The 27,324-nt window shown below is 47.7% G+C and overlaps 1 protein-coding gene across 1 annotated transcript in view; it reads right to left on the reverse strand.

Moving 5' to 3' along the window:
* Positions 1 to 824: 824 nt before the first annotated feature.
* Positions 825 to 27,324, reverse strand: part of PSMB2 (proteasome 20S subunit beta 2) — a 47,535-nt gene continuing 21,035 nt past the window's right edge. The window contains exons 4-6 of the mRNA XM_053268808.1: positions 7,342 to 7,504; positions 5,690 to 5,739; positions 825 to 1,045 (exon numbers count right to left, since the gene is read on the reverse strand). Coding sequence (XP_053124783.1) covers positions 938 to 1,045; positions 5,690 to 5,739; positions 7,342 to 7,504 — 321 coding nt within the window. The 3' untranslated portion in view covers positions 825 to 937. The remainder of the gene's footprint in view (positions 1,046 to 5,689; positions 5,740 to 7,341; positions 7,505 to 27,324) is intronic.

The raw sequence follows: 27,324 nt of genomic DNA on the forward strand, positions 1-27,324 counted from the left end.
GGTGCTCTTCAAGTTGTTTTGGAATTGCACCTAGGGTGTCAATTACCACTGGGATTATTTTGGTCTTCTTCTGCCACAGCCTTTCAATTTCAATTTGTAGATCTTTGTATTTTGTTATCTATTATTATTATTATTGTTATTATTTTATATTTTATATCCTGCTCTTCCTCCAAGGAGCCCAGAGCATTGTACTACATACTTAACTTTCTCCTCACAACAACCTTGGAAGTCTCATGGAACCTAGCAAGTCTCATGGCTGAAAGGGGATTTGAACTTGGGTCTCCCCGGTCCTAGTCCAGCACTCTAACCACTACACCACACTGTCGCTCTCAAACTACAACTTCCATCTTCCACGGCCAGTGGCCAAATGCTGAGGATGATAAGAGTTGTAGTCCAACCCAGAGACGTAAACATTCCAGAAATTTTCAAACGAAAAAACCCATTTTCCTGCATTAAGAAAATGGAAATTTGGGGGGAAATCAGTTGTGGCTGGGGATGATGGAAGCTGTAGTCCAACAACAGCTGGAGAGCCAATGTCACTGACCCTGATCAACACATTTCCAGTCTGTTGCTCAAAATATCAAGGGCTATAAGCATCCTTGAGTGGAACCATCCATCTATCCACCACCACAGAAGCTGACAGATATACTTTCCAAGTAGGAATTTTTTTTAAGTCTATGAAGGGACTTCAAACCCTTGACAGATGATATGGCAAAGACCTAAAGATCTGGAGTCACTGAGGAAGCAGAGACAAAAAATGCAGAATTGTCAATGCACTAAGAAATTGCCTTGGAAGGAGAACTGTAGGCCTGGGAGAATCAAGAGAGCTTTGTAAGAGGAAATCTTTATTAGTCTTTGCAAAGTGCAGGACATGAGCTGTGGGTTCCAAACAAGTACAAAAAGCTCCAGAGAGGCAGAAGAAGGACCGCTTGGGCATTCAGGCCACCGCTTTCAGGAGAGGGACGTTGGTCACTTCGTGGATGCCATCTTTGTCGATGAATCGGGCATTGAATGAAGGCAGGTTCAGGATGAAGCGTTTTTGGAGCTGAGGGAGGAGAGGAAGGAGATTGGATCAGGGTTTATGGCAAGTCACCTCAATGCCTTTCAACTTCTCAAATCCAGGGGGGTCCCAACAGGGGGGTCCCAGTACCCTTAGAGAGTCTTCAGATCCCTCCTACTGCCCCACACTATTTTCCTGCTGCCCCACACTATTTGTTCCCCATCTAAGGATTGCTGGCTTGAAGCTGGCCTGTCTTCAGCTGTGTGTCTGCTGTAGAAGGGGAAGCAGGAAGGTGAAGACCTGTCTCCTCTGCTCCTGATTGGCTGGCTATGTGCTGAAGCTCAGCGTACCCCGCCCCTCAGCCTGAGCGACAGGCTTCAGCAAATTAGCACTGAGCACTCCCATTGAAGTTAACAGAACAAGTAAATGTGTCCCATTAATTTCAACAAGACTGCTTATGAGTAACAGTCTGGATGTAAGCTAGTGATTGCAATAGCTTGTCTCCCTCACAGTAACACTTAAATTAGTGTTTTTATATATACACAGGCAAACCTTGGCATTTGCGGACCCCCAAGTATCTGTGGTATGCCAACACCCTTGGCATATATGGAAAAAAGGGGTCAACAAAGGCTTAATTTGTGTACACACAAAAGTTAAGTGTTACAGTTATGAGACTGGCTATTCCAGACACTGTATTAATTATTATTATTATGTATTATTATTATTATTAATTCGATTTCTATACTGCCCTTCCAAAATGGCTCAGGGCAGTTTACACAGAGAAATAAATAAATAAATAAGATGGCTCCCTGTCCCCAAAGGGCTCACATTCTAAAAAGAAACACAAGACAGACACCAGCAACAGACACTGGAGGTGCTGTGCTGGGGGTGGATGGGGCCAGTTACTCTCCCCCTGCTAAATAAAGAGCATCACCACGGTAAAAGGTGCCTCTTTGCCCAGTTAGTAGGGGATGAAAATTAAGTTACTCATAAGCAGTCTTACTGAAATTAATGGGACGTTTACCTGCCCTATTAATTTCAATGGGAGTACTCATGAGTAATAATCTGTACCAGTAGCTGAGGTAGCCTGTTACATAACTGTAATGCGAGAGGGAGAGGGAGAGAATGAATGAATGCATCTCTCTGGGGTAAATGAGCTGAAGGTTTGTGACAGAAGGGACATGCTTGTTTACAACGGTTAGGAACCCCTGCTCTAGTCCATTGATCCACCTCCACAATTAAAAAAATACACCTGTTTTTTCTGATTAAGGTACCTGAAAGTCATGCCAAATATTCACTGTGAAATTGTATTTCCATTTTCAGATAGCTACAGTCCAGTCCACGGGAGAGCAGGATTTTGATCCTCTCTGGTCTGCTCGGCAAGTGATTCCCACCTCCCAATCTTCACTTTCACCAAGAATGGATATCTGATTGGCTGGCTAAGCAGGGATCGGGCCAGAAGACGTTCGATCCCTGTCTCTCCTTGGATGCTCGGAATTTCCCCCCTCTCCTCCTCGAAGCCTCTTCTGCTCTCGCTCCAAGAATGTCCTCCTCATACTACCAAACCAAGAATCAGCTTTGTACTCCCAGTCTCCACTCCCCCTGCAAAGTAGGCCAACCAGTGTTCCCTCTAAAAGGGATTCCCAGATGTTGTTGACTACAACTCCCATAATTCCCAAGCAAAAACCACTGCAGCTAGGGATTCTGGGAGTCAACAACATCTGGGAATCCCTGGTAGAGGGAACACTGGTGCCAACCCTCTTCCAGGCAGCTAGTTTCTCCATTTCAATCACCGATACATTTTTTAAAATTTTATTTTATTTTCCAACAAGGCAGCTTTCTATGTATGTTGACTGGATAGAAATAGCAGATGTGAGCTTTAGCTGGTACCAAAAACAAATTATTGGTATTAGCATGTGCTTAGGAGCTCCCCATATCCTAGTTCTAAGTGTGCGTCTTGCCTTATCACAAGAAAAAGGGGGAGAATTCTTGGTGGGGGAGCCATGTTTTGCTGAAGATCTCACAAACGCGGAGTGGATCTTGGTATGGAATGTAGACTGGAGGTACAGGTTGGTAAAGTGGCAGCTCCTGTTTAAGTGTTTGGGAAGAGCACAGGCTGCAGTTGCCCATTAGCAGGTGAAGGGAAAGGCACTCTGCACATTCTCAGAGGCACACTGCTCCTTGCTTTAAGAGCACGGAAGGGAACAGGTTGCAGGTTCCTAGCAAAAGGCCCTCTGCCTCAGATGCTCAGCCTCATTCTCCTCCAGGGGAAGAGAGCATGAATGGTCCCCTTTGCTAAGCAGGGCCCACCCTGGTTTGCATTTGAATGGGACACTACAAGTGAGCACTGTAAGGTAGTCCCCTTAGGGGAGGGGGGCCGCTCTGGCAAGAGCACCTGCCTGCTTGCATGGAGAAGGTTCCAAGTTCCCACCTCGGCATCTCCGGATAGGGCTGAGAGAGACTCCTGCCTGCCACCTTGGAGAAGCTGTTGTGCAGCTAGATGGACCAGTGGTCTTGACTTGGTATAACATCTGACTCCCACGTCTGTCTACCCCCTCCCTTTCCCAGATCTGCCCCACACATCTACTCATGCACAAGAGCCGGTGCGTTCTCGTCTACACACTGCAGGAGGGCATGCAAGACCTCCCTGATGGTCTCCCCAGTTCCTCCCACTCTCCATCGCCTCCCATCCTCCTCGCGTCTGCTTCTGCTTGAGGCTCTGCCGCTGCTCACCCGCCTCCCATCTCGGCAGCCAACTTTTCTTTTCCTTTCTTTCCACTCCCTTCCAACTGACTAGTCTGACCAAGCTTTAGGGCTGGCCAAAAGGCAGAGAAGTAAGGTGCACACCCATTTTGCTATCTCTCCTGTAAAACAATAATCCTCTCCAAGCCTTGGCAAGACTGCAATCACGTGCATCATGACTTGAGTAGGCAAGTAAAAATGTACAGGATCAGGCCAATAGCGGCTACTGGTGTGGAAGGGATGAGAATATGTTCATATGCAATCTTTGGCACATTCTTCTGCCTGGGCAAAACTCTGTAACTCTGAGCTTCAGTGTGCCCTAACTCTAAAATGGGACTTTAAGAATGCTGATCATTTGCTGTCTGTTAAGATAGTTAATAACAAATAAATAAGCAAACAAATAAACAACAACTTCTGCCACAGATTCAATGGATGATCTTGGGCATCTCTCTCAGCCTCAGTGCGTCTCTCTATAGTTAATATACAAATATTAACTATATTACTTTATCTCTTTAGTTAGTTTCAGGGCCACTGCCACACATGCATAAGTGACCCCTGCAAGCCCTGGCATGACCCAGGGCCTCACAGAGGGCATTTGCGCATGTGCGGCGGCCATTTTCAGGGGTCATTTGCACATGCGCGGCGGCCAAAATGGCCACCGCGCATTACAGAGGCCCGAACGGGCCAAAAATAATCAATTTCCCGGGCCGTGGAGGTGACTTCAGAGGCTGGGGGGGGAGGGGAACCCTCATGGACCCCCTATGGCATACAGGAAGCCCCCCAAAGGGGCTAAAGGTACTTAAAACTTTTAAATAAATAAATAAATAAATAAATTTGTGAACATGTCCGGAGGTTCGGTTCCAGTCTGGATGGAACCGGGGTGGGGTGTTTGGTTCGATCCCAAACCCCCAGACTGAACCTCTGGACCAGTCCGCACATCCCTAGTGGTGCTTCCCACGCATCTGTGCGAGGGCTGCTGCTCGTCTGCATGGGGCCTCTTTCCTCATCATCTTGCCACAGCAGGGAAGAGAGCTGGTCTTGTGGCAGCCAGCACAAATTGTCCCCTTGGCTAAGCAGGGCCTGCCCTGCAAAGCTTGCATTTGATGGGAGACTACATGTGAATGCTGCAAGATATTCCTCTAAGGAGAGAGAGCCAGAGCTCAGTGGAGCAGCATCTCCTTTGCATGCACAAGGGCCCAGGTTCTGGGAAAGTCACCTGCCTGAAAACCTGGAGAGCCGCTGCCAGTCAGGGTAGACAATCCTGAGCTAGATGGACCAAGGGTCTGACTCAGTATACGGCAGCTTCCTATGTCTCTCCCCACCAACAACTGTTGCAAGTTGTTGTTGTTGTTATTTATTTGATTTTTATACCGCCCTTCCAAAAATGGCTCAGGGTGGTTTACACAGAGAAATAATACATAAATAAGATGGATCCCTGTCCCCAAAGGGCTCACAATCTAAAAAGAAACATAAGAGAGACACCAGCAACAGTCACTGGAGGTACTGTGGTGGGGTAGATAGGGCCAGTTACTCTCCCCATGCTAAATAAAAGAGTCACTATATTAAAATGTGCCTCTTTGCCAAGTTAGCAAGTTGACTTTAAAAGCGACACATCTTTAAGCGGTGATGGTATCATCCTCTAAGAAACATCCTCTAGGATTAAGTCCTGTGGTGGGGGTGGGGAGAAACTGTCTTAAGTATTGTAGAAAGAAAAGTTTTAGTTTAAAAACAAAACACAGAACGAAAACTGTATGATCTGGATGACATGAAACAAACTAAGATAATGGAGTGGGTGGTGGGGCTTATTTCCCAGTAGCCAATTTTGCATTCATTTCCCCTTCTGGGAAGAATGTGGGGCGGGGGGGGGGGGAGAGGAGAGAAAAGAAAAGAACTGGCCCCCAAAAGGCAACCAGACATTAGTCCTTTTGCTCTAGGCAGGTCACTCACCTCCTCAAGACATTTTTTAAGGATCTCCACTGCCTCTTCACGGGTGAGACCTGGAGGAAGGGGGAAAGTTATACATATACAGACACACACAGAGAGAGCGCAAAAGAGTGAGCTGCAGACTGCTTTAATTAGCAGCCAAGGCTCTCAACCCCCTCGCCGCCCCGAAACTCTTTATGAAGTTTGAAGAGCTTTTCAGTTGTGCACAAAGGAAAGCGAGTCTCTTTCCCAGCCCTGAGAAAACTCGTTCCACATGCAGGAAAGATCACCTGTGCCCTGGCTCCCTTGTCCAACGAGCCATCGAAAATTGATTTATTCCACCGTAACGGAAAGCCCGGCGGAATCCTGCCTCCCACGGCCAGGGGCCGGGGGTGGAGGAGCTGGGCCACCTCAGCCTCCTTGAGCTTATTACTGCTTTAAATCAGCTCCATCTGGCCACGGCCGCTGCGAATCCCCCCCTCAGCCGGGGGGGGGGGGGGCTGGGTTTTTAGGGCTGCGCTCCCTGCTGGGCGTTCGCTTTTGACAATGGGAGCGGCACGCGTGCCCAGCGCCCCAGCTATCACACATTCGAAGAAAAGACTGCCCGTGCTGGGGATAGAGCAAACGGTGTCCAAAGAGTGGATTGGCGGAGTTGGCTTGATGCTGCTCCCACCAATCGTCAGAGGGGGGGTTTGTTGCAGGAAAAGAAAAGGCGGCAGAGACATTTTACAGAGGTGCAGAAGCAAAGGGCCTTTAAAAAGCAGGGCAGAATTAGTACAAGGCTGCTTCTTCAAGGAGCCTTTGCTTCAATCTACAACCAAAACAAAACATTTGTAAATATATATAAATATATATATATATATATATATATATATATATATATATATATATATTTTAGAGTTCTAAGATTCCAGTTTTGCCACCTAAATCCTTCCTTACTGATCTTCAAATCTCTATTGAAGACTTTTCTTTTTCACCAGGCTTTTGTCCTGTAGTTTTACCACCACCACCCCTCTTTTTTTTTGGTTAGTTACTTTAGTTTTTAATTTAGAATGTAATTTTTAATGTTGCCTTGTTTTGCATGTTTTTGTGCACCGCCCAGAGTCTTTGGAGTGGGCGGTATACTAAATGTTCCTAATAAATAAATAAAATAAATCTTGGATGCACACCTTCACTCCAGCTCACCTTCACTCATGCAAACCTGCACTCCAGCTCAGTGCCTAGTTTGTCCCCACAGCTGGGACAGCTCTTTGTACAGAGACGCAAAATAAACACAAAAAATCAGCAAGAAACTGATTTCTGTGACCTGCACAAATCACGCACTCACAGAAACGGATTTTTGTAACCTGTAGAATTCACGCATTTACAGAAATTGCCCGATAGGCTGCAAAACTGTTGTACCCAGAGCCTCTAGATGAGGCGGTTTATAAATGTAACAAACAAACAAACACATTTCTACTAGTCCCCAAGACTTTAGATCAATGAAGGCTCACCTCCAGAATCCCAGAAAACCTGCCCAGTGTATTAGATAAACTACCAGGTAATGCTCACACAGACTGCCAAGTCTTAAGAGCTAGAAACTTGGTCTTCAGAAAGGAAAATATAAGCCGGAATTCCCAGGATGCTGCAGCAGGAGAGGACCACCTGATTCCCCGTGACACGCCTGCCATGCTTACCTGGTTTGTAGTAGCGGTCCAGAATGCTGAGAGTTAAGAATGCACCGTAACCGTGGGCTGCAAAGGGAGCTTTTGCCAAGGAGGCAAGGTAGTCCATGTAGTAAAGGGCAGGGCCGTCCTGTTCATCGTAGCCTGCGAGGAGGAGGTTGACGTGATAAGGAGTCTGGCGGGAGGGAAGGCAAAATAAATAAATAAATACATACATACATACATAAATTTTAAAAAATCAGATTTGGGTGCCACAGGAGGACTGGCAGTATTTTCACTCTGCATTTCACTCAACACTCTGCATTTTCAACACTTTGTTTTACAGTGTAAGTTAACAGACAAACTGACACCAGAGAGCATCTCTAAATTTCAACCAAAGCGGTCCATTTGAAATGTTGTGTACAATTCTGGCCACTGCATCTCAAACAGGGTATTGTAGAACTGGAAATGGTGCAGAAGAGGGCAGCCAAAACAATCAGGGGGCTGGAGAATTTCTTTATTACAGTGGCCAAGACTTCTTAGCTGAGAAAAGGACAAGGCGGAGCATGATTGAGGTTTATAAAACTATGCATAGTGTGGAGCGGGGTCGGAAAGCTTGGCACTCCAGCTGTGTTTGGATGACAACTCCCAGCGAGTATAAGAAAAAATAAACCAGGGAGTATAAGAAAAAGCAAGAATGGTGCTGAGTGCAAGATTCTACTCACCAAGAGTCACAGCTTTTTATGCAACTTTGCATTGTTTACACAAGTTGCAGAATTGTGCAGAGCTACAGAGAGCCTGGGTCTTAACTGAACTTAAGGGAGGGAAGGACTACTGAGAAACATGGGCTGTTTTCTATCCCTCAGGTACAGAGGCTTACTTAAAGGACAACTTGCACCTTTTCCAGATCTGCAATTTCACCTCCGAGTTCTTTAAGAGCTCTCGGGTAGATACAGTCTGTACCTGGAGATTTATTTATTTTTTAATTGCTTAAATAAGATCCAGAAATTCATCTCCCGTCACCTCTATTTGCCTCAATTCTTCAGATTCCTTTCCTGAAAAGGCCTTTTCAGACATAGGTATCTGCTCAACATCTTCAGTAGTGAAGACAGACACAGAGAATTCATTCCACTTTTCCACAAGCTTAGATTGCTGAATTTGGCAGAGTGACCGTGTTCAGATCTTAGTTTGGGTGCAGAGCGCTACTTTTGACTCCATACATTGGAAAGCCTTTTTCCATTTATAAAATAACGAGTTGCTTTCCTTTGTGAGCTCATAGCAACACACAGTATCTCCACACACCAGTTAAAAGCTACCCGAAAATCCTGCCCCTGCTGCAAATGCTGCCCAGTCTCTTAACTATCCCTTTCCCCCACATCTGCTAAAAAGAGAGAAAAAGACACAATACCCACAATGAAGAAATATAAACAAGATTAAATAAAATTGTTTGGACTTTAGGAAGCGAGAATGTGAGTAACAAACCAACCAGGGTTTTCCATCCAAACTTAAATGGAGGGAGGGGAGACCAGCTTTCATTTCCAAAATGGCAGACCATCTGCCTTAGTCCATTCTATTCCACTGAAGAGTTACAGGAATGAGTTCCTTTCAGAGTATGAAGCAGTAAGCACCCACAGCAAGGGAAGAATTCAAAGAGAAGGTCTATGGAAGAATGTCAAGAGTTTCTGACAGTGACAAGTTGTTCCCCAACTCTAGCATTATTGATTTAATTAGCCCATCTAACACCCCCTTATTTACGCCTAAACACCTCGCACCTACCGAAACTGGCAAATCGAAGCCATGTCATAATTGCAGAGCTGGGCTCCCTGACACAAGCCTGGCTCTTAAACACCAACTTTTGCCTGTGTGTGTCAGATGTCAAAGCATACATGCATAAGTGATGTGCCGGCTAATTAGACCCAGGCAGCTGTGCCACTACTTGATCAGGAATGCGCCCGCCGCCCCGCCTTCCTTTTTGACACAGGCAACTGCCGAAGACATTTCAAGCCCTCTCCTTCAAATTTCACATGCCCCGTTTCCCACTGTGTTAGGGTGTCTGCGTGCACATAGGAGAAACAACACATGGCAAGAAAGGCAGGGCTGCCACCAGACCCAGCAGCATTGCTTGATCCCAGTCGCGAATGGTGTAGAGCAGTGTTTCTCAAACTTTTTGGAGTCAAGGACCGCTAAATTCTTCGTGCAGAGTTTCAAGGACCGCTACATTCTTCATGCGCAGTTTTCCGGACCAGCGGTTAGTAAAGGGGTTTCAAGTCTGTCTGTCTGTCTATCAGACTTCTATACTGCCCAAAACTTGCATCTCTGGGCAGTTTAGAATGAAAATAATATAAGCATTAAAATAATTAAATTTGGAATCTTTTGCAAACATGGAATATTAGGGGTTCTTAACCTTGGGTCCCTCAGTTAAACTCCCATAACCCCCAACAACAATGGCATTTGGCCATTATGGCTGGGGATTATGGGAGTAGAAGTCCACCAACGTCTGGGTACCCAAGGTTGAGAACCCCTGAATCTAAAAGCCTGGGTGAACAAATTTGTCTCCAGTATGTCTGGAGTGGAGGTGCTTGTGATTACTCAATGGAGAGGGGACGTTGGGCCATTAGAAAAATTCAAAAGCTACATGGGGCCAATGAAAACAACATACAAGCAAGCCCCACTGATGCAAGAGGGAAACAGCGTTCCCTCTCAAGGCGCCTCGACCACAACAGGCAGCTGGGTTTCAATCAACCAATCTTTGGCTGCAAACAATGAGCATGCAAGAACCAGCAGCCCTTCAAGTGGCGCCCACTGCCATACTTTTTCCTCCATGCCCCCGCATCGCATACAGTTTGAAGCTGTAAAGATAGGGAATAAGATAGCTGTAGGAAGATCTCAGCAGCAAGTGGAGGCAAGGCACAAGAAGGGTCCCATGCCTCCGTGATACTCTTCCTCTTCCGTGCCATGTGCAAAATTGAGGAAGTGAGTGCCTTGATTTCAGTTGGGGGGGGGTTGACTCCCAGTCAGGGACCGGCACTCAACCCTTCGGGGACCGGCAGCGGTCCAGGGACCGGTGGTTGAGAAACACTGGTGTAGAGCAACTTGACCTCCCCAACACATGCTCGTGCTGCACGTTTCCAAACCTGCATCAGTCAAGCAGCAGAGAAGCAAAGTACACAATCCACTGCAATCCAGAGTTAGTTATGACTAAGCACCACTGCAGTTAAACGAGGCCACTTCAGTTTGCCACAACGAGTCTCGCTGATTTCAGTGGAGCTTAGCCATGGCTAACCCTTTTTTGGATTTCCCATTGGCAGTGAGGTCGGGCAACATGCTAGGCCAGGCATCCCCAAACTGCGGCCCTCCAGATGTTGCGAAACTACAACTCCCAGCATCCCTAGAGACAATTTTTTGTGGCTGGGTATGCTGGAAGTTGTAGTTCAGCAACATCTGGAGGGCCGCAGTTTGGGGATGCCTGTGCTAGGCCATACGAGTGCAATGTGGGAGAAAATGTGCACATGGGATACGAGGTAGGCGATAGGGCAGTTCACACGATGAAGACGACGACAACGACTAGGGTAAGAGATGCCTCCTTCCCTAGTTCAGGAGCTGCACATGCTCCCAATGGGTGATCGTTCGCAGGTTAGAAACAAAGTCAGAGGCAGGGAGGTTGCTTTGTGCAAAGCCCCAGCTGGGGAGGAGCATTTCTCATCCTACCTCATTCCAAAGCTGGGGACAGAATATGAGGAGGGCGTGCTGGGACTTCCCTCACGAGCAAGCTCCCCACCCGAGAGCTTATTTTACAATCACGAACTGGGAGCACACACAACTCCTGAGCTAGGGTAGGAACACAGGAACCTAGGAAGCTGCCATATACTGAGTCAGACCATTGGTCCATCTAGCTCAGTATTGTCTTCACAGACTTGCAGCAGCTTCTCCAAAGTTGCCGGCAGAAATCTCTCTCAGCTCTATCTTGGAGATGCTGCCAGGGAGGGAACTTGGAACCTTCTGCATGCAAGCAGGCAGGTGCTCTTCCCAGAGTGGTCCCAGGCCCTAAGGGGAATATATATGCTCATATATATATATATAGCCTCCCATTCAAATGTAAACCACGGCAGACCCTGCTCAGCACAACCAGGTCTCTCTAGCTCCTGAGGTCTTGAAGATCACCCATCTGCTGTCCTGATAAATATAAGAACATAAGAACGGCCCTGCTGGATCAGGTCAAAGGCCTATCTAGTCCAGCATCCTGTTTCACACATTGACCCACCTGATGCCTCTGGGGAGCCTACAGTCAAGAGGTGTGTGCATGCCCCCTCTCCTGCTGTTGCTCCCCTGCAACTGGTATTGAGAGGCATCATGCCTCTGAGGCTGGAGGTGGCCCACAAATTTCACCAGATGAGTAGCCACTGATAGACCTGTCCACCATGAATCTGTCTAAGCCCCTTTTAAAGCTATCCAAGCTGGTGGCCATCACCACATCCCATGACAAAGAATTCCAGAGATTAATTATGTGAAAAAGTACTTCTTGTCGGTCCTAAATTTCCCAACCTTCAGTTTCATGGGAGTGACCCCTGGTTCTAGTGTTGTGAGAGGGAGAAAAACTTCTCTCTGTCCACCCTCTCCACTCCATGCATAATTTTATACACCTAGATCACGTCTCCCCTTAGTTGCCTCATTTCCAAGGTAAAGAGCCCCAGATGCTGTAGCCTAGCCTCATGTGCTCCAGGCCGTTGATAATCTTGGTTGCCCTCTTCTGCATATTCTCCAGTTCTACAATATCCTTCTTAAGATACAGTGACCAAAGCTGTACGCAGTACTCCAGATGTGGCTGTACCATAGATTTGTATAAGGGCATTCTAATATTAGCATTTTTATTTTCAATCCCCTTCCTAATGATCCCCAGCATTTTTCACAGTTGCTGTGCACTGAACTGACACTTCCAATGAGCTGTCCACCACAACCCCAAGATCTCTCTCCTGGTTAGTCACCGACAGCTCAGATCCCATCAGCATATATGTGAAGTTGGAGTGGGGTTTTTTTGCCCCAATATACATAACTTTACATTGAATAATACATGTACATGAAGTACATGAAGAATATACACCAATAATGGTCTTCTCTAGAAAAGAAGCAAGGTCCACATTGTGCATATCAGCGTGTTAGCAAGTCGCTAGAAATCATGTAATTTAAGGCCCCTATAAGTTGAAAACACCCAGTCACAGAGGAGGCTGTCTGCTACAACTATGTATGCTATACTGTTCTGGGCTGGCTTGCTTCCCATCAACCTTTGCTGGAGTAGGGGAAGGCAATTCTGGGGCAATTTTTGGGATCGAGTGTGCAGATCAGTGGGTTATCATGCTAGTGAAAATAATTGAATAGACGGTCCCTATGAGTTCAAATGCGCCAATCACAGAGGATGTGGTGATGGCCACTAACTTGATCGGCCTTAAAAGGGGGCTTAGACAAACTGGACAGTTCTATCAGTGGCTACTAGTCTGGGGGCTATAGGCCACCTCCAGCCTCAGAGGCACAATGCCTCTCAATACCAGTTGCAGGGGAGCAACAGCAGGAGAGAGGGCATGCCCACAGCTCTTGCCTGTGGGCTTCTCAGGGGCCTCTGGTGGGCCATTGTGGGGAACAGGAGCTGCACAGGATGGGCCTAGGGCCTGATCCAGCAGGGCTGCTCTTATGTCCACCTTGCCAGGCAGGCTACCCAGAGAAACGACGGCTGCTCTAAGGCCACCCAGGAAGCATCATGGCTGAGCAGAAATTTGAGCCTAGAATCAAACACAACTAGCCCTGAGAGTACCTTAAGTGGCGTAGCGGAGAAATGCTTGACTAACAAGCAGAAGGTTGCCGGTTCGAATCCCCGCTGGTACTGTATCAGACAGCAGCAAAATAGGAAGATGCTGAAAGGCATCATCTCATACTGCGCAGGAGGAGATGGCAATGGTCAACCCCTCCTGGATTCTACCAAAGACAACCACAGGGCTCTGTGGGCGCCAGGAGTCGAGATCAACTTGACGGCACACTTTACCTTCTACCTTACCTCTGAGCTCCTTCAGGAGTCCTATAGAGTTTAGAGACTCCCATGACTCAAGTACACTGCATTTAAAAGGACCAAGATGTCCACCCAGTGAAGTTTAACAAGAGAGGGCTGGTTCAAGAGGCAGCATTGTACAGGAGAGAAAGTCCCCCCCACTCCCGTGCACACACACACATTTCTTTTAAACAAACAATACGCAGTTGGCGTTGTGCTTTCAAAAGGATGGAGGGAGCGGATTGTTGCCTTTCCACTGTTTAAGTCATAATAGCCGCAGTGATTAGGAAGAGCGTGAAATCCTTCAGAATTTACAGCTGAAGGGAACAGTGGTGACAACTGCACACACACATACACACACAAAACATTGTCGGGGAGGGGAGGCTGGAGTGGCAGTGTGACATCTGGCGGAAGCCAAAGTCACAGGGAGGGGAGGAAGGCATCCTACTAAGCGTGGACAGAGAGCGGGGAACTGACAGCCTGCCTTTGGACCGGGGCCAGGCTCCGCCACCTATAATTAAGTGTATCTTCACAAGGAGCTACACTGTACTGGATGGTGGGGGGAGTGTCTTGTGGGGCGGGGGGGGGGGGGAGAGGGAGAGCATCCAGCCGTCCCATCATCCCACACCGCCTGAATCATGATCCTGCAAAGGGCCACAATGGCTTGATTCACACATGCTTGTACATCACTTTCTCAGCGCTGGGCACTTGCTGGGCCATTTGCATGTGGGGACCGAGGAAGGGCGCCTTACAGCGAGTCAGACCGCTGATCCATCTGGCTCAGTCTCGTCTTCGCCGACTGCCACGGTTTCAGACAGAAGTCTTTCCCGGCCCTGTCTGGAGATGCTGCCTGCCGGGGATTAAACCTGGGACCTTCTGCAAACTTGCTGATGCTCAGCCACTCAGCCCAAGAGCCAGGCCCACAAATCTGGGCCAGCGGTAACCATTTCAGGGACCGGAGGAATGATTAGCTCACCGGAATTGTTGCAACATCTGCCCCACTAGAGAAAAGAAGCGCTCGCTCTGTTGCTCTTTCAGCTTTCAGTCTGTTTTCACCCCTTCTTTATCGCTACCCCCCAAAGATGAGGGTAAAATTGCAGCCGTTTTTACACAGAGGAAAAGGCCAGGGTAACAATGAACAAACTGTTGCATTCTCTCCATGGAGTAACCTTGGGAGGACACTCCTGCTATACGTTTTCATTCCTCGGGCAACATCAATAAAAGCGTATAGCAGTTTTTGTGTAAAAACGTAAACCTTTTAGAACACCACTGCAAATCTGACCACTGCAGTCCCAATTGCCAGGACAATAAAAGCACGATGAGGTCTCACAATGGATCTCCTCTTTCCTATCTCTAGGGGTGTAGACCTCATCAAAAATCCCAGCGGACATTAGTCCCCCCAGATGGTACTAACCACTCCAGCTGGCTCATGTCATAACTGAGCTACGGCCTCAACCCCTAAGGGGACTCTCTTACAACAGGCAGGGCTCACATATAATCACCCGTCCAAATGCAAACCAGAGTAGAACCTGCTTAGCAAAGGGCGATGATTCAAGCTCGCTAGCTCAAGACCAGCTCCCCTCTAGAGCGGCTCTTCTCCCTATAAGAAAGAACTACTGTATTTACCTGAATCTAGGTTTTTTCCACATTTTTCTTTGATGATAGAAAGTGGAGGTGAGTGGATTTCGTCTTAAATTTAGAGTTCTCTTCCTTTTGAGTCAATACAGATATAAACTGGATTTAATCTGGATTTTTAAGTGGGGGGAGTCTTAAATTCAGAGTCATCTTCTATTTGGGTAAGAACGGTAACCACAAGGAAACTAGACCCATGTCAACAGTTTTGTCAGCACCACCCACCAAGGCAAGGGCCAGGGTGCAATTTCCACTGACTGGCAACTACACGGCAACTGTTATAGGGCACCGTGCTTCAATAGGCAGCTTGAAGGCAGGATCAAGCCCATCAAACCTCTTGCACCAGTCTCTGCCTCTTCCCTTTTCAACCTCCCCATTGGCCACCACATCCGATTTCTGTCCCAGAGGGCAAGTCTTATGTCTTACCACAAGTTGGTCTTTTGGTAGCAAGCATTAATTGTGGTCAAGTTGTGCCGTACATCCGTTTGTCGCTCCTAGATTTCCCGGCAATCAATTTCATGATGAGCTGCTGTCAGCCAACACACACAATACTGAGCTAGATGGACCAATGGCCTGACTTGGTACAGTATAAGGCAGCTTCCTACAGTTTTCTATACCATGATCATGTCCTCCTTTAATGTTACTTCTGAATTTAAAAAAAAAGCACTCAACGCTTTACTTTTGGCATTTATATACTGCTTTTCAGGCAAACCTCCCAAAGCAGTTTACATAAAAGCATAAGTAAAGAATCATACAAAAAGGAACACGTTGACTTCAGCCTGTCCCTCGTAGAAAACACACTCCAAGCTATTGAACTTGCACCCCATCTCTGCCATCAGCTCCAGACTTTGCCTGCTCCTCTTGTTAGAGGAGCAACCAACCCGCTGTAATCAGGAGAGCCTTCAGATGTAAAGACTTCAGAGGCAACATGGCACAGATGCCTTAGCTAATCCGAAATGTCACTGCTACCCAGTAACCATAATTTTAAAGACCCAAGGTAGTAGATTCAGGGCATGTCAAACCTTTCCAAAGGGACCAGCCCAAACTAGCAGAACAGTTCTCTATCTTTAAACAGGAGGTAATGAGAAAGAGGGGTCATCTTTCCACTGCCACTGTTGTCCTTGGTTTGGTAGGGTGGAGGAGCAAAACCAGACAGAGACAGGAATGATTCTGTCAGTTACATGCAGGAATCCCACCCCTGCACCCCACCCCCCAAAACAAAACAAAACTTAAGAACATTGAAAACTCTTTTAAAATTTCTTTACAAAATTGATTTGAGAATAATGACTCAAAAACTCAAAAAATGACTCATAATAATGAAACAATAATATGGAGAGTAAAGTATCACGATAAAAGATGAAAGCGGGGGGGGGGGGGAGACCAGTCAGATTTTCAGTTAAGCTTTCCTAATTTAACCTTTAAGAGCTACATTTTGAGCATCTGGCAGAGCCCAGCATGTTATATCATGCCAAAAAATTTAAGTGGCAAGTTTCGCTCAGCAATTTGCTTCCTGCAGCCATGCAAGCTTGTAGTCCTTTTGAAAAGACTGCATGGGGAGGTTCTTGGTTTCTGAATGCCACACTGGATTCCAAACGCCAAACTTGCACAGGGCCCCGCCAGCTTTGCCAGTCAATGGCAGAAGGTCATCCATGCCTGTAGACTATTCATTCATTCATTCAATTTCTATACCGCCCTTCCAAAAATGGCTCAGGGTGGTTCACACAAATAGATAGATAGATAGATAGATAGATAGATAGATAGGATGGGAACCCTGTCCCCAAAGGGCTCACAATCTAAAAATTGCTGGTGTTTTACTGGGGACAACTCCGCCAATTTCCAACACACTTAGCATGGACTCCCCAGAATTACAAGCTGCAAGACACACACGGAGAGCTACCAATACGAGACACTTGCTGCGGGCAACAAATATAATCGCAAAGCACAGCAGCCATACAAGATCAACTATGCAGATGAGCAAAGGGAAGGCAGCAAGGGTGGCGAGGGACCCAGCTAGCATCCAATGGCCAAGCTGAGCTGAGGAGCAAAACTGGGGGAAGCCATTATTTAAGCACGACCAGCTGCGACAGCAATCGAGTCCAGTGCGTGGAATTTCAACGCCACTGATCTGGCTCACCCCAATGCCTCTATATTGTTCTGCTGGCAGAGAGGCAATGCAATGTTCACGGATAAAATTCACGGTGTGGAAAGTTACTTCTTCCCCCTCACAGAAATCACTCATAGGGAAACCTCCTGGCCACTCTCCATATATTCAGACTGATGCTTTGAAAACAGAGACTGCTAGCTTGCTGCTGCCCTGAAGAAAAGCCTTATCTGAGCCCCCACCAGCACTACCAAATCTGATATCAAAAGTCTGGCAAACATTTTCTCCACCGTTGGAGTCAGAAAGAATTGGTTTTTTAAAAAAGGAGTATGTGAGTGCCTGCCTTCTTTCTCCTCTTCCACACTTGAATTACTGCTGCTTGGACAGTTCCGGTGAAAAGGACACCTCATGGGCTGGCGTAGACCTAACACTATCAGTTTGCTCAGACATGTGGATCTTCTGGAAATTTTTTAATTTGAGAGTTGCTCTTGGGGAAGTAAGCATGAACTGCCCCCTTTGCTAAGCAGCATCCACCCTGGTTTGCATTCGAGTGGGAGACTACAGGTGAGTACTGTAAGACATTCCCCTTGGGGGATGCGGGGGCCGTTCTGGGAAGAGCACCTGCCTGCTTGCATGCAGAAGGTTCCAAGTTCCCTCCCTGGCAGCATCTCCAAGATGGGGCTGAGAGAGACTCCTGCCTGCAGCCTTGGAGAAGCCCCTGCCAGTCTGTACAGACAATATTGAGCTAGATCAGGGATTCTCAACGTTGGGTCCCAAGATGTTACTGGACTTCAACTCCCATAATTCCCAACCGACGGCCACCAGGCCTGGGGATTATGGGAGTTGAAGTCCAATAAGATCTCAGGACCCAACATTGAGAATCCCTGAGCTAGATGGACCAAGGATCTGCCTCAGTAAAAGGCAGCTTTTTATGTTTCCATGCAAATTTGTTGTTTGGTGGTGGAACACCTGCTTTGCAAGGAAAAGGGCCCAAGTTCAATCCCCTAGAGAGGCTCCTCTCTGACACCTTGGAGAGCTGCTGCCCCTCAGTGTTAACCTGGGCTGAGTTGCCTCTGCCATGTGAGGCAATTCGGTGTGGCACTCCAACTGGCTGCTGGAAAGAGAGGCTGAGGAGGAAGTGCATGGAAAGGAGACGGAGCAGCCCTGCTCCTGACATCGGCGCTTCCTCCTCAGCCTCTCCTGGGCCAGCTTGCAGTCAGTTCTCTAGCTGGGAGGTTTCCTCTGTCTAGGAAGCAAGCCTCCCGGCTAGCATACTGGGCGGAAGAGGCTGAGGGAGTGCACTGAAGGAGGCAGCCTGGCCCCGCCCCTGTTGTTGGCATGAGGGGCATGGCTGGTGGCTTCTGGGCGTTGCCTCAGGAGTCGGCATGCCGCTACAAAAGAGGTTGCTGACCCCTGGTTGTAAGTGCCTGACCCAGTAGAAAACCACTTCCTCGTCCACCTATGAGGAGCGGATTGAAAATAAAACGGCTAATATTATCATGCCCTTCTACAAAACTATGGTGCAGCCACACCTGGAGGACTGCGTACAATTCTGGTCACCACATCTTAAGAAGGACATTGTAGAACTGGAAAAGGTGCAGAAGAGGGCAACCAAGATGATCAGGGGCCTAGAGCACCTTCCTTATGAGGCAAGACTACAGCACCTGGGCCTTTTTAGTTTAGAAAAAAAGACGACTGCGGGGAGACATGATAGAGGTCTATAAAAGCATGCATGGTGTGGAGAATGTGGATAGAGAGAAATTCTTCTCCATCTCACACAACACTAGAACCAGGGGTCACCCCATGAAATTGATTGCCGGTAAATCTAGGACCAACAAACGGAAGTACTTCTTCACGCAACACGTAATCAACTTGTGGAATTCTCTGCCACGAGATGTGGTAATAGCCAACAACCTGGAGGGCTTGAAGAGGGGTTTGGATCACTTCTTGGAGGAGAGGTCTATCAACAGCTACTAGTCGGAGGGCTATAGGCCACTTCCAGCCTCAAAGGCAGGATGCCTCTGAGTACCAGTTGCAGGGGAGTAACAGCAGGAGAGAGGGCATGCTCTCAACTCCTGCTGTAGGCTTCTCAGAGGCATCTGGTGGGCCACTGTGTGAAATAGGATGCTGGACTAGATGGGCCTTGGGCCTGATCCAGCAGGGCTGTTCTTATGTGGATGAATGTTTGAGCAGCTCCCAACCACACCACCACGGTTCGGTCCCCAGGCAGCATTCTATCTGCACATGGCCCATGCGTTGGTCTACAAAAGCTTCCAACCAGTGTTCCTTGTAAAAGAGGTTCCCAGAAGTTGTTGACTACAACTTCCATCATCTGCAGCTGCAATGACCTTTGGCCGGGGAAGATGGGCATTGTAGTCAACAACCTCTGGAAACCAGGGGACTACAGGGGACAGTGCTCTCAACTCACAGAAAGGTTTATTGGTCTGCCTTTCCACACATACCTACGTCAGTCATGTGCAGAACAGCAACCACTTGAGAGGAAGAGAGCACCCACTCCCTCCCGGATCACAAAATCTTATCCATCTGCTTGCAAACATTGTCCACCACAGGAAACCAAGCAAGCAGCTATTTACTAACTTCTGCCACTTTTCTATAAACACTCATTCACACTTGTTCTGGACAGGCAAAGGGCTGATTGCCTAGCATCCGGCCTGCCTCTGGAGGGAATCTTTTGGGACAAGACCCTTAATTGCTGATTGGCACCAACACAGGAAGCTGCCTTCTACCAAGCCAAACCATTGGTCCATCTAGCTCAGGACTGTCTACACAGATTGGCAGCAGTTTCTCAGAGACTCCCGCCTGCAACCTTGGAAGCGCCAAAGACAGGTGCTCAGCCCTACTTTGGAAATGCCAGGGCAGGAAACTGGGTGGTTTCCCTTCCACCGCATTAGAGTGAAGAGTGCATGTTCTCTCGGGCTTCCAATGGAGATGCAGCGAGAGGACATGTGGTCTTTCACAGCTGATTGGGAGCATGCACACACTCTTGACTTGAAAGGTAAAAGACTTCCTGGCTCTGGCTGGTGGCCTGGACAAGAAGTCCGTTCTGTCCAGCGGTAGGCTTGGCTCCATGCAGAGTGAAGGCCCCCCTTGTGCTGCTGCTGCTGCTGAGTCCGTCATGTAATTTGGATCACAAGACCTTTTGAAACTGGCCTCGACGGTTTGCCCTAGAGGCTCGCGGGTCAGATGGGCAGAGTCATGCTCTCCGTCTTTGTGCACATGAAAGTGAAAAGAGACGGGCCCCCACACAATGTGGGAGATCTGATGAGCCGAGGCCAAAAAGCTCCGGCGCTATTTTGACTCTTGAAAGAGGCACATGCTCTTCTCCACCATTTGAGGCTTGAACCGACTGCCACATTTTGGGGTCGGGTCGGAATGTTTCTCTCCCGTCAGGCTGGCTGATCACTTTGATTAAAAATAGGAAGACATTTTTTTAAAAAAATCTGTAACAAATCCCTCTTTGTTTTCTGGCACTTGGCATCAGTTTGGTCCTGCGGGGTTCTGGCCGCCATTCCAGAGACTGGCAAGAGTCTGAATGTCATACACAAGTTCGAAGGGTGACTCGTGGCAAATGTGCTACTCTTGAGTAAGGGCTGGGCAACAGGAGTGGGGATCTGGTTAAAAGACAAAAAGACTGCCCACCCAGCCACATTACTGCTTTGCGCCACAGTTGTGTTGTGCATTACAAGCTTGGAACGGCAAACAGGCAGGGTTATGCCTTTGTTTTTCAACCTCTGTAAACAAAGCCAGCTTTCCAATCTTCCAAGAGCCACAGAGGCTGTAGAAGACAAATGTCATCCAGGTGATTAAAATCAACTGTCACCAACAGAATGCAAACTTGTCTTTAAAACCTGCAGCAAACAGACCACAGTCAGGAACGTAGGAAGCTTCCATATACAGGGTCCATTGGTCCATCTCACTCGGTACTGCCTACGCTGACCGGCAGAGACTTCGACAAAGCTCCAGGCAGGAGTCTTGCTCAGCCCTACCTGGAGATGCTGCCAGGGAGCGAACCTGGGACCTCCTGCATGCAAAGCAGACCCTCTCCCACTGAACTACAGCCCCATCCTCTGAGAGGAAAGGAAGATCTTATAGCAGACACACAGTGCTCACATGTCGTCACCCTTCCAAATGCAAACCCGAGTGGACACTGTTCAGTTTAGTAGCAGAGGGGACTATTCATGCTCGCTGCCACAAGTGTAAGTCTCTTCCAGTGTTCCCTGTAACAGGGATTTCCAGATGCTGTTGACTACGACTCCCACAATCCCCAGCTGCAATGGCCTTTGGCTGGGGATTATGTTGTTGCTGTGGTCAACAACATCGGGGCATCACAGGGAGCACTGGTCTCCTTCCTCTAGTTCCTTGTCCCTTAATTTTATGTATTAATTTTATTGATATCTCGCTATTTATTTATTTATTTTATTGTGGAATTTATATACTGCCTTTATTAAAAACAATTTCAAGGCGGTTTACAAAAGTTAAAAAACATACAATAAAATGACAATAAAAATATTAAGCTAGAAATATAAAAAACCAAGCCTAATTTAAAAACTATAAAATACAAGCATAAAAACTATACACGGGTAAAATCACATAGAAGCAGCAAGAAAAACAATCATGTAAAAGCCTAGATAAAAAGCCAAGATTTAACAAGCTTTCTAAAAACTGTGATGGAGTCTGAGGAGTGAATGGCTACTGGGAGAGCATTCCAAAGTCTGGGGGCAGCAACAGAGAAGGCCCTGTCCCGAGTGCACGGCAGCCGAGCCTCCTTTATTGTCGGCACCCAGAGCAGAGCCCCCTCAGATGACCTCGTCAAGCGGGCAGCAACCCTTGCGAGCAGGCGGACCCTCAGGTACCCCAGGCCCAAACCGTTAAGGGCTTTAAAGGTCAAAAGCAGCACCTTGAATTGGACCCGGAAACGAACTGGCAGCCAGTGTAACTCTTTCAGAATGGGTGTGATGTGCTCCCAAAAGGCAGCTCCAGATAAAACCCTAGCTGCCGTGTTTTGCACTAGCTGCAGTTTCCGGATATTCTTCAAGGGCAGCCCCACGTAGAACGCATTACAGTAATCCAGCCGTGACGTGACGTGACGTGACTAAGGCATGGGTAAATGTGGCCAGATCTGCCTTCTCAAGAAAGGGACACAGCTGGCACACTAGCTGAAGCCGTGCAAAGGCACCCCTGGCCACTGCCTCCACCTGAGCTTCCAAAAGCAGAGCTGGGTCCAGTAGCACCCCCAAGCTGCGTACTTGCTCCTTCAAGGGGAGTGCAACCCCATCCAGAACCAGTAAAATCTCCTCATCTCGACTGGCTCTCCTACTGACCAACAGTACCTCCATCTTGTCTGGATTCAATTTCAGTTTATTAGCTCACATCCAACCCATCACGGCCTCCAGCCCCTGATTCCTCATCACGGCCTCCACCACCTCCCTAGGATCAGATGACAAGGAGAGATAGAGCTGAGTGTCATCCGCATATTGTTGACAACTCAGTCCAAGTCCCCGGATGACCTCTCCCAGCGGCTTCATGTAGATGTTAAACAGCATGGGGGACAAGACCGAACCCTGTGGGACCCCACAGGCCAGTGGCCACGAAACCGAGCAGTAGTCCCCCAGCACCACCTTCTGGACCTTCCCCCCAAGAAAGGACCGAAACCACTGCAACACAGTACCTCTGATGCCCATACTCAAGAAGCAGCCCAGAAGGATAACATGGTCAATGGTATCGAACGCCGCCGAGAGGTCCAGCAGAACCAACAGGGACGCACTCCCCCGTCTAATGGAGAGTAAACCCCACTGACCTGTGCAGGACCAGGTAGGCTATTGCCATTTCCCCAAAACTTGGGAAAGATGGAACAAGGCAAGCCTCTCCAGGGAGGGCATTCCACAGCTACACAGCCACAACGCCGATGGTGCTACCCTGTTCCCCCAATGGCAAATGCTATCAAGAAAAGATAAGCCCTGCTGGACCTGGCCCAAGGGACATCTAGTCCAGCATCCTGTTTCACACAATGGCCCACCTGGGGAGCCCAAGGCAAGAGATGAGGGCATGCCCGCTCTCCTGCTGTTGCTCCTCTGCAATTGGTATTTAGAGGCATCCTGCCTCTGAGGCTGGAGGTGGCCTATAGCCCCCAGATTAGTAGCTGTTGATAGGCCTGTCCTTCATGAATTTATCTAAACCCCTCTTAAAGCCATCCAGGTTGTTGGCTGTCACCACATCTTGTGGCAGAGAATTCCAGAGATTAATTATGCATTGTGTGAAAAAGTACTTCTCTCTGTCAGTCCTGAACGTCTCGGCAATCAGTTTCATGGACTGTGGAGCTTGGCCGCTGTAGTCCTGTCCCTCTGAAATCCCATCTGCTTTGTACACTGCAATCGACCCACAACACAAGGTGGGTCATTCGGGAAAGGAGTTGTTCTACTGGACCCTTGTGGCATACTGTATGCATGGCTGGAATGGGGGCAGATCTGATGCACCATCTGGGGGTCGGGTATTTCTCCTCATGCTCTCCAATCTGCAAAGGATTAATCTCAGTGCAAGGGTAATCCAAATCCTTCAGCAACAGAAGTTGAACTCTGCAGCCTGTGTCATTACACAAATGCAGCATACCTGCAGACGTACTTTTATTCTTGCCCTTTGAAGCTGTTTTGCATCAAGTTCTTCCCTATTCTTGGGAAAGGGGAAGCAAATGGGAGGTTTTGAAGCCCAGCCCGTCACTCAATGGGACTTTTATTCAAGGGCCCCTCTAGCTCCTGAGCTCGCAGGGAATGAGGCTTCTCCACACACTCGTTTTAATCTAAGTTTAATGTGAGTTACCAACAGCGAAGTGATTGTGTGAACTCATGCCAAGGTGGTTTATGGCCTGAGATTCCCACCTTGGCAAGGGCTGGCACAGCAACGCTGATGTCGGTAACCCACATTAAACCTAGATTCAAATGGTAGTGTGAACAGGCCTAATGTTTGCTGTTAAGCATATCTTTACAGCTGTGAGGACCAGAAACTTGTGGTGGTGGGATTCTACAGCTCCTAGCATAATCTGAAAACCTTCCTGTGCTTCTGCAGAATAAGGGCACACACTGGCTACGATCTCAGTTAATTGTGGTTAATCTGGCCCTGTGGGTTAGCTTTGGGATGGGGACATTGCAGCCTCACAAATGGGTTCTGGAGCGGACCCATTTAGACACATTTTTGTTATATTTTTTAAAAACCCTACAATTTGAAACTTGCAACCTGCCTTCAGCCCATGGACTAGAGGCTAGAAACCCAGGCCTAAACGCCTCCAGTTCCGAAATTATCTGCAGGTGAGTTTTTGAGCAACCAAAATAACTCTGAATACAGCCCATTCGGCTTGGAATGAATCTGTCTCCGTGAATCAGTGTTGACTTCTAATAATGCAGAGAACGGTTTTCTCGGCCCCTTTCCCAAAGTTCTCTCTCTGCAGGGGGGCAGCGGGGTTTGAAGGCGTTGCTTTCTTTTCTCACTCCTCAAAAGCTAAAGGCAGCAAGCTGCCTGCTGAGATCGGAACTCCCTGTGCTAAATGGCCCTGTCGGAAGCATGCAGCAATTTCCCACCTCCTCTATGCCTTTGGCTCAATTGTATATTTATTTATTTTTACCTGGCCCGACTTGGCTATTCCATTCCTAATGGAGGCAGTGTTCTCATCCCAAAAAGGGAAGGTTCAACACTAACTGAATTTAGACGACATTATGGTGTTATAATGGAAGCCCCCAAACCATCAGGAAGGTTCTTGATGGGTAAAGTGGTGGGTTTGTTTGTTTGTTTGTTTGTTTGTTTGTTTGTTTGTTTGTTTGTTTGTTTAGCAGAGGGGTCTGCAGCTGGAGAGCTGATCTTGCAGTAAATGTAAAGTGTGCCGTCAAGTTGATTTCGATTCCTGCACCGAGCCCTGTGGTTTTATTTTGATAGAATACAGGAGGAATTTACCATTGCCTCCTCCCACGTAGTATGAGATGATGCCTTTCAGCATCTTCCTATATTGCTGCTGCCTGATATAGGTGTTTCCCTTGGTCTGGGAAACATACCAGCGGGGTTTGCCTTGGCTTGTATGGGGATGGGTGACTATATGTGGGTGCTGTGAGATATCCCCCTTACAGGATGGGGCTATAGCTCAGTGGTACAGCATCGGCTTGCATGCAAAAAGTCTCAGGTTCACGCCCTGGCAGCTTCTCCAGGTAGGGCTGGGAGACTTCTGCTGGAACCTTGTAGAAGTCACTGCTGGTCAGTGTAGGCAGAACCGAGCTAGATGGACCAGCGGTGTAACTTGGTATATGGAAGCTTCTTATGTTCCTAACTGTAGTCTGAGCTTTTCCTATCTCAAGAGGGTCGGTGTTGCCAATAATTACTATGAGCATTCGTCCCCTGACATGGCACTGACAGTCCATGAGCCAGGCCCACAAATTCTGGCTAAGTGGTAGAACATCTGCACACATGCAGAAGGTCCTTAGTTCACTCCCTGGCAGCATCTTCAGGTAAGACTGGAAAAAGACTCTCACCTGAAACACTGGAGAAGCCGCTACCAGTCAGTGTAGATGACACTGAGCTAGAGGGACCAATGGTCTGACTCAGCATAAGGCAGCTTCCTATGTTCCAATTCACAATGACTTGATTGCTCAGAAAAATGCCTGCTAGTGCTGCCTAGTGTTTTGAGATGCATACTTTCCCCAGCCCTGTGCATGGCTGATGATTAAGATTCCATGGTGAGTGAAAGTTGGAGAGCAACAGAACAGAGAGCTAGCATAGTGTAGTGGTTGGGGGGGGGGGACTAAGACCAGAGTTCGAATCCTGATTCAACCATGAAACTCACTGGGTGACTCTGGGCCAGTCATGTATCTCTCAGCCTAACCTATGTACACTGCTCTGAGCTCCTCGAAGGAAAAGCCACCGGACGTGACTATTACTGGACTTGACTTTTACCCAGTGGGAGCTGGACTCTTACCGGATGTGACTTTACCAATTATGACTTCACTGGACTGACCTTTACTGAGCTCGACTACTGGACTGACTGAACTAGACTGACCTTTTGCCAACACTGACTAAGTCTTGGAGTTGGCTGTTTTTCATCGGCCCAACTGCAGCAAATGGTCAGCGACCGAGGAAGGTGCCTCCACTGGCCAAAGTTAAGACTTAGTTTTCAAATTCTCTAAAACTTCCAGATTTTGACGAGAATTCTATTTTGCCATCATCCATCTCCAGAAGAATGAGATGATTACTGCTGCACCTGCATTCTGTTGTGGATCATTTTGCCATTTAAGGCAGCTACACACCTGTACACTACAGTACTTCCCACCACTGTTCCCTCTAAGGTGTGAGCGTGCGCTCACAAGTTTCCTGATGTCCGCTCAGTTAATTTTAGATCCCACTCAAGTTGAATTAGGAAGGCCCCACTCCGAATGCACGTGCACACACAGTGCTTTGATACTGCCTCCCAAAACAAAACTCATTACGCACAGATAGAAAAAATCAGAGAGACCATTGCCTCTCACCATTCCATTGTTTTGCAGCACATCAAACCTACTTCTGAAACACTGATCATGGTTATTTCTTTCGTCATTGTTACCACTGAGAAAAGTTTTCTATAAGGACAATAGACTGTGCAGAGGAGGATATGTCCTTCCAAGCTATTCTCTTTGATATTCTTATCAAAGGAGAGGAGAGCTGGTCTTGTGGTAGCAGCAAGCATGACTTGTCCCCGTAGCTAAGCAGGGTCCACCCTGGTTGCATATGAATGGGAGACGTGATGTGTGAGCACTGTAAGATATTCCTCTTAGGGGATGGAGCTGCTCTGGGAAGAGCATCTAGCTTCCACGTTCCCTCCCTGGCAGCATCTCCAAGACAGGGCTGAGAGAGATTCCTGCCTGCAACCTTGGAGAAGCCGCTGCCAGTCTGGGTAGACAATACTGAGCGAGATGGACCAAGGGTCTGACTCGGTATATGGCAGCTTCCTGGGTTCCTATATATGAATGCTCTCAATAGTTCCCAATTTTTCCAGTATGTGAACCATTTTTGTCTACAGCATGGGCAGCATTCTAAGAGAAGAGACATCACAGCAGCTTTTGCATCCTTCTATCCACTTTGTACCAGCAAGAAGAATTTTTTAAAAAGACATTTTTGGAGAATATGGAACAGTAGGAACTGGGTTACATGTTTTTTGGGGGGGTGGGGGGATACTGTAAACAAGTTGTTTTCTCAATCTGAATTTGTCTGACATTCATTA

The sequence above is a fragment of the Hemicordylus capensis genome, chromosome 7 (assembly GCF_027244095.1).
Source record: "Hemicordylus capensis ecotype Gifberg chromosome 7, rHemCap1.1.pri, whole genome shotgun sequence".
In the NCBI taxonomy this organism is placed as follows: Eukaryota; Metazoa; Chordata; class Lepidosauria; order Squamata; family Cordylidae; genus Hemicordylus; species Hemicordylus capensis.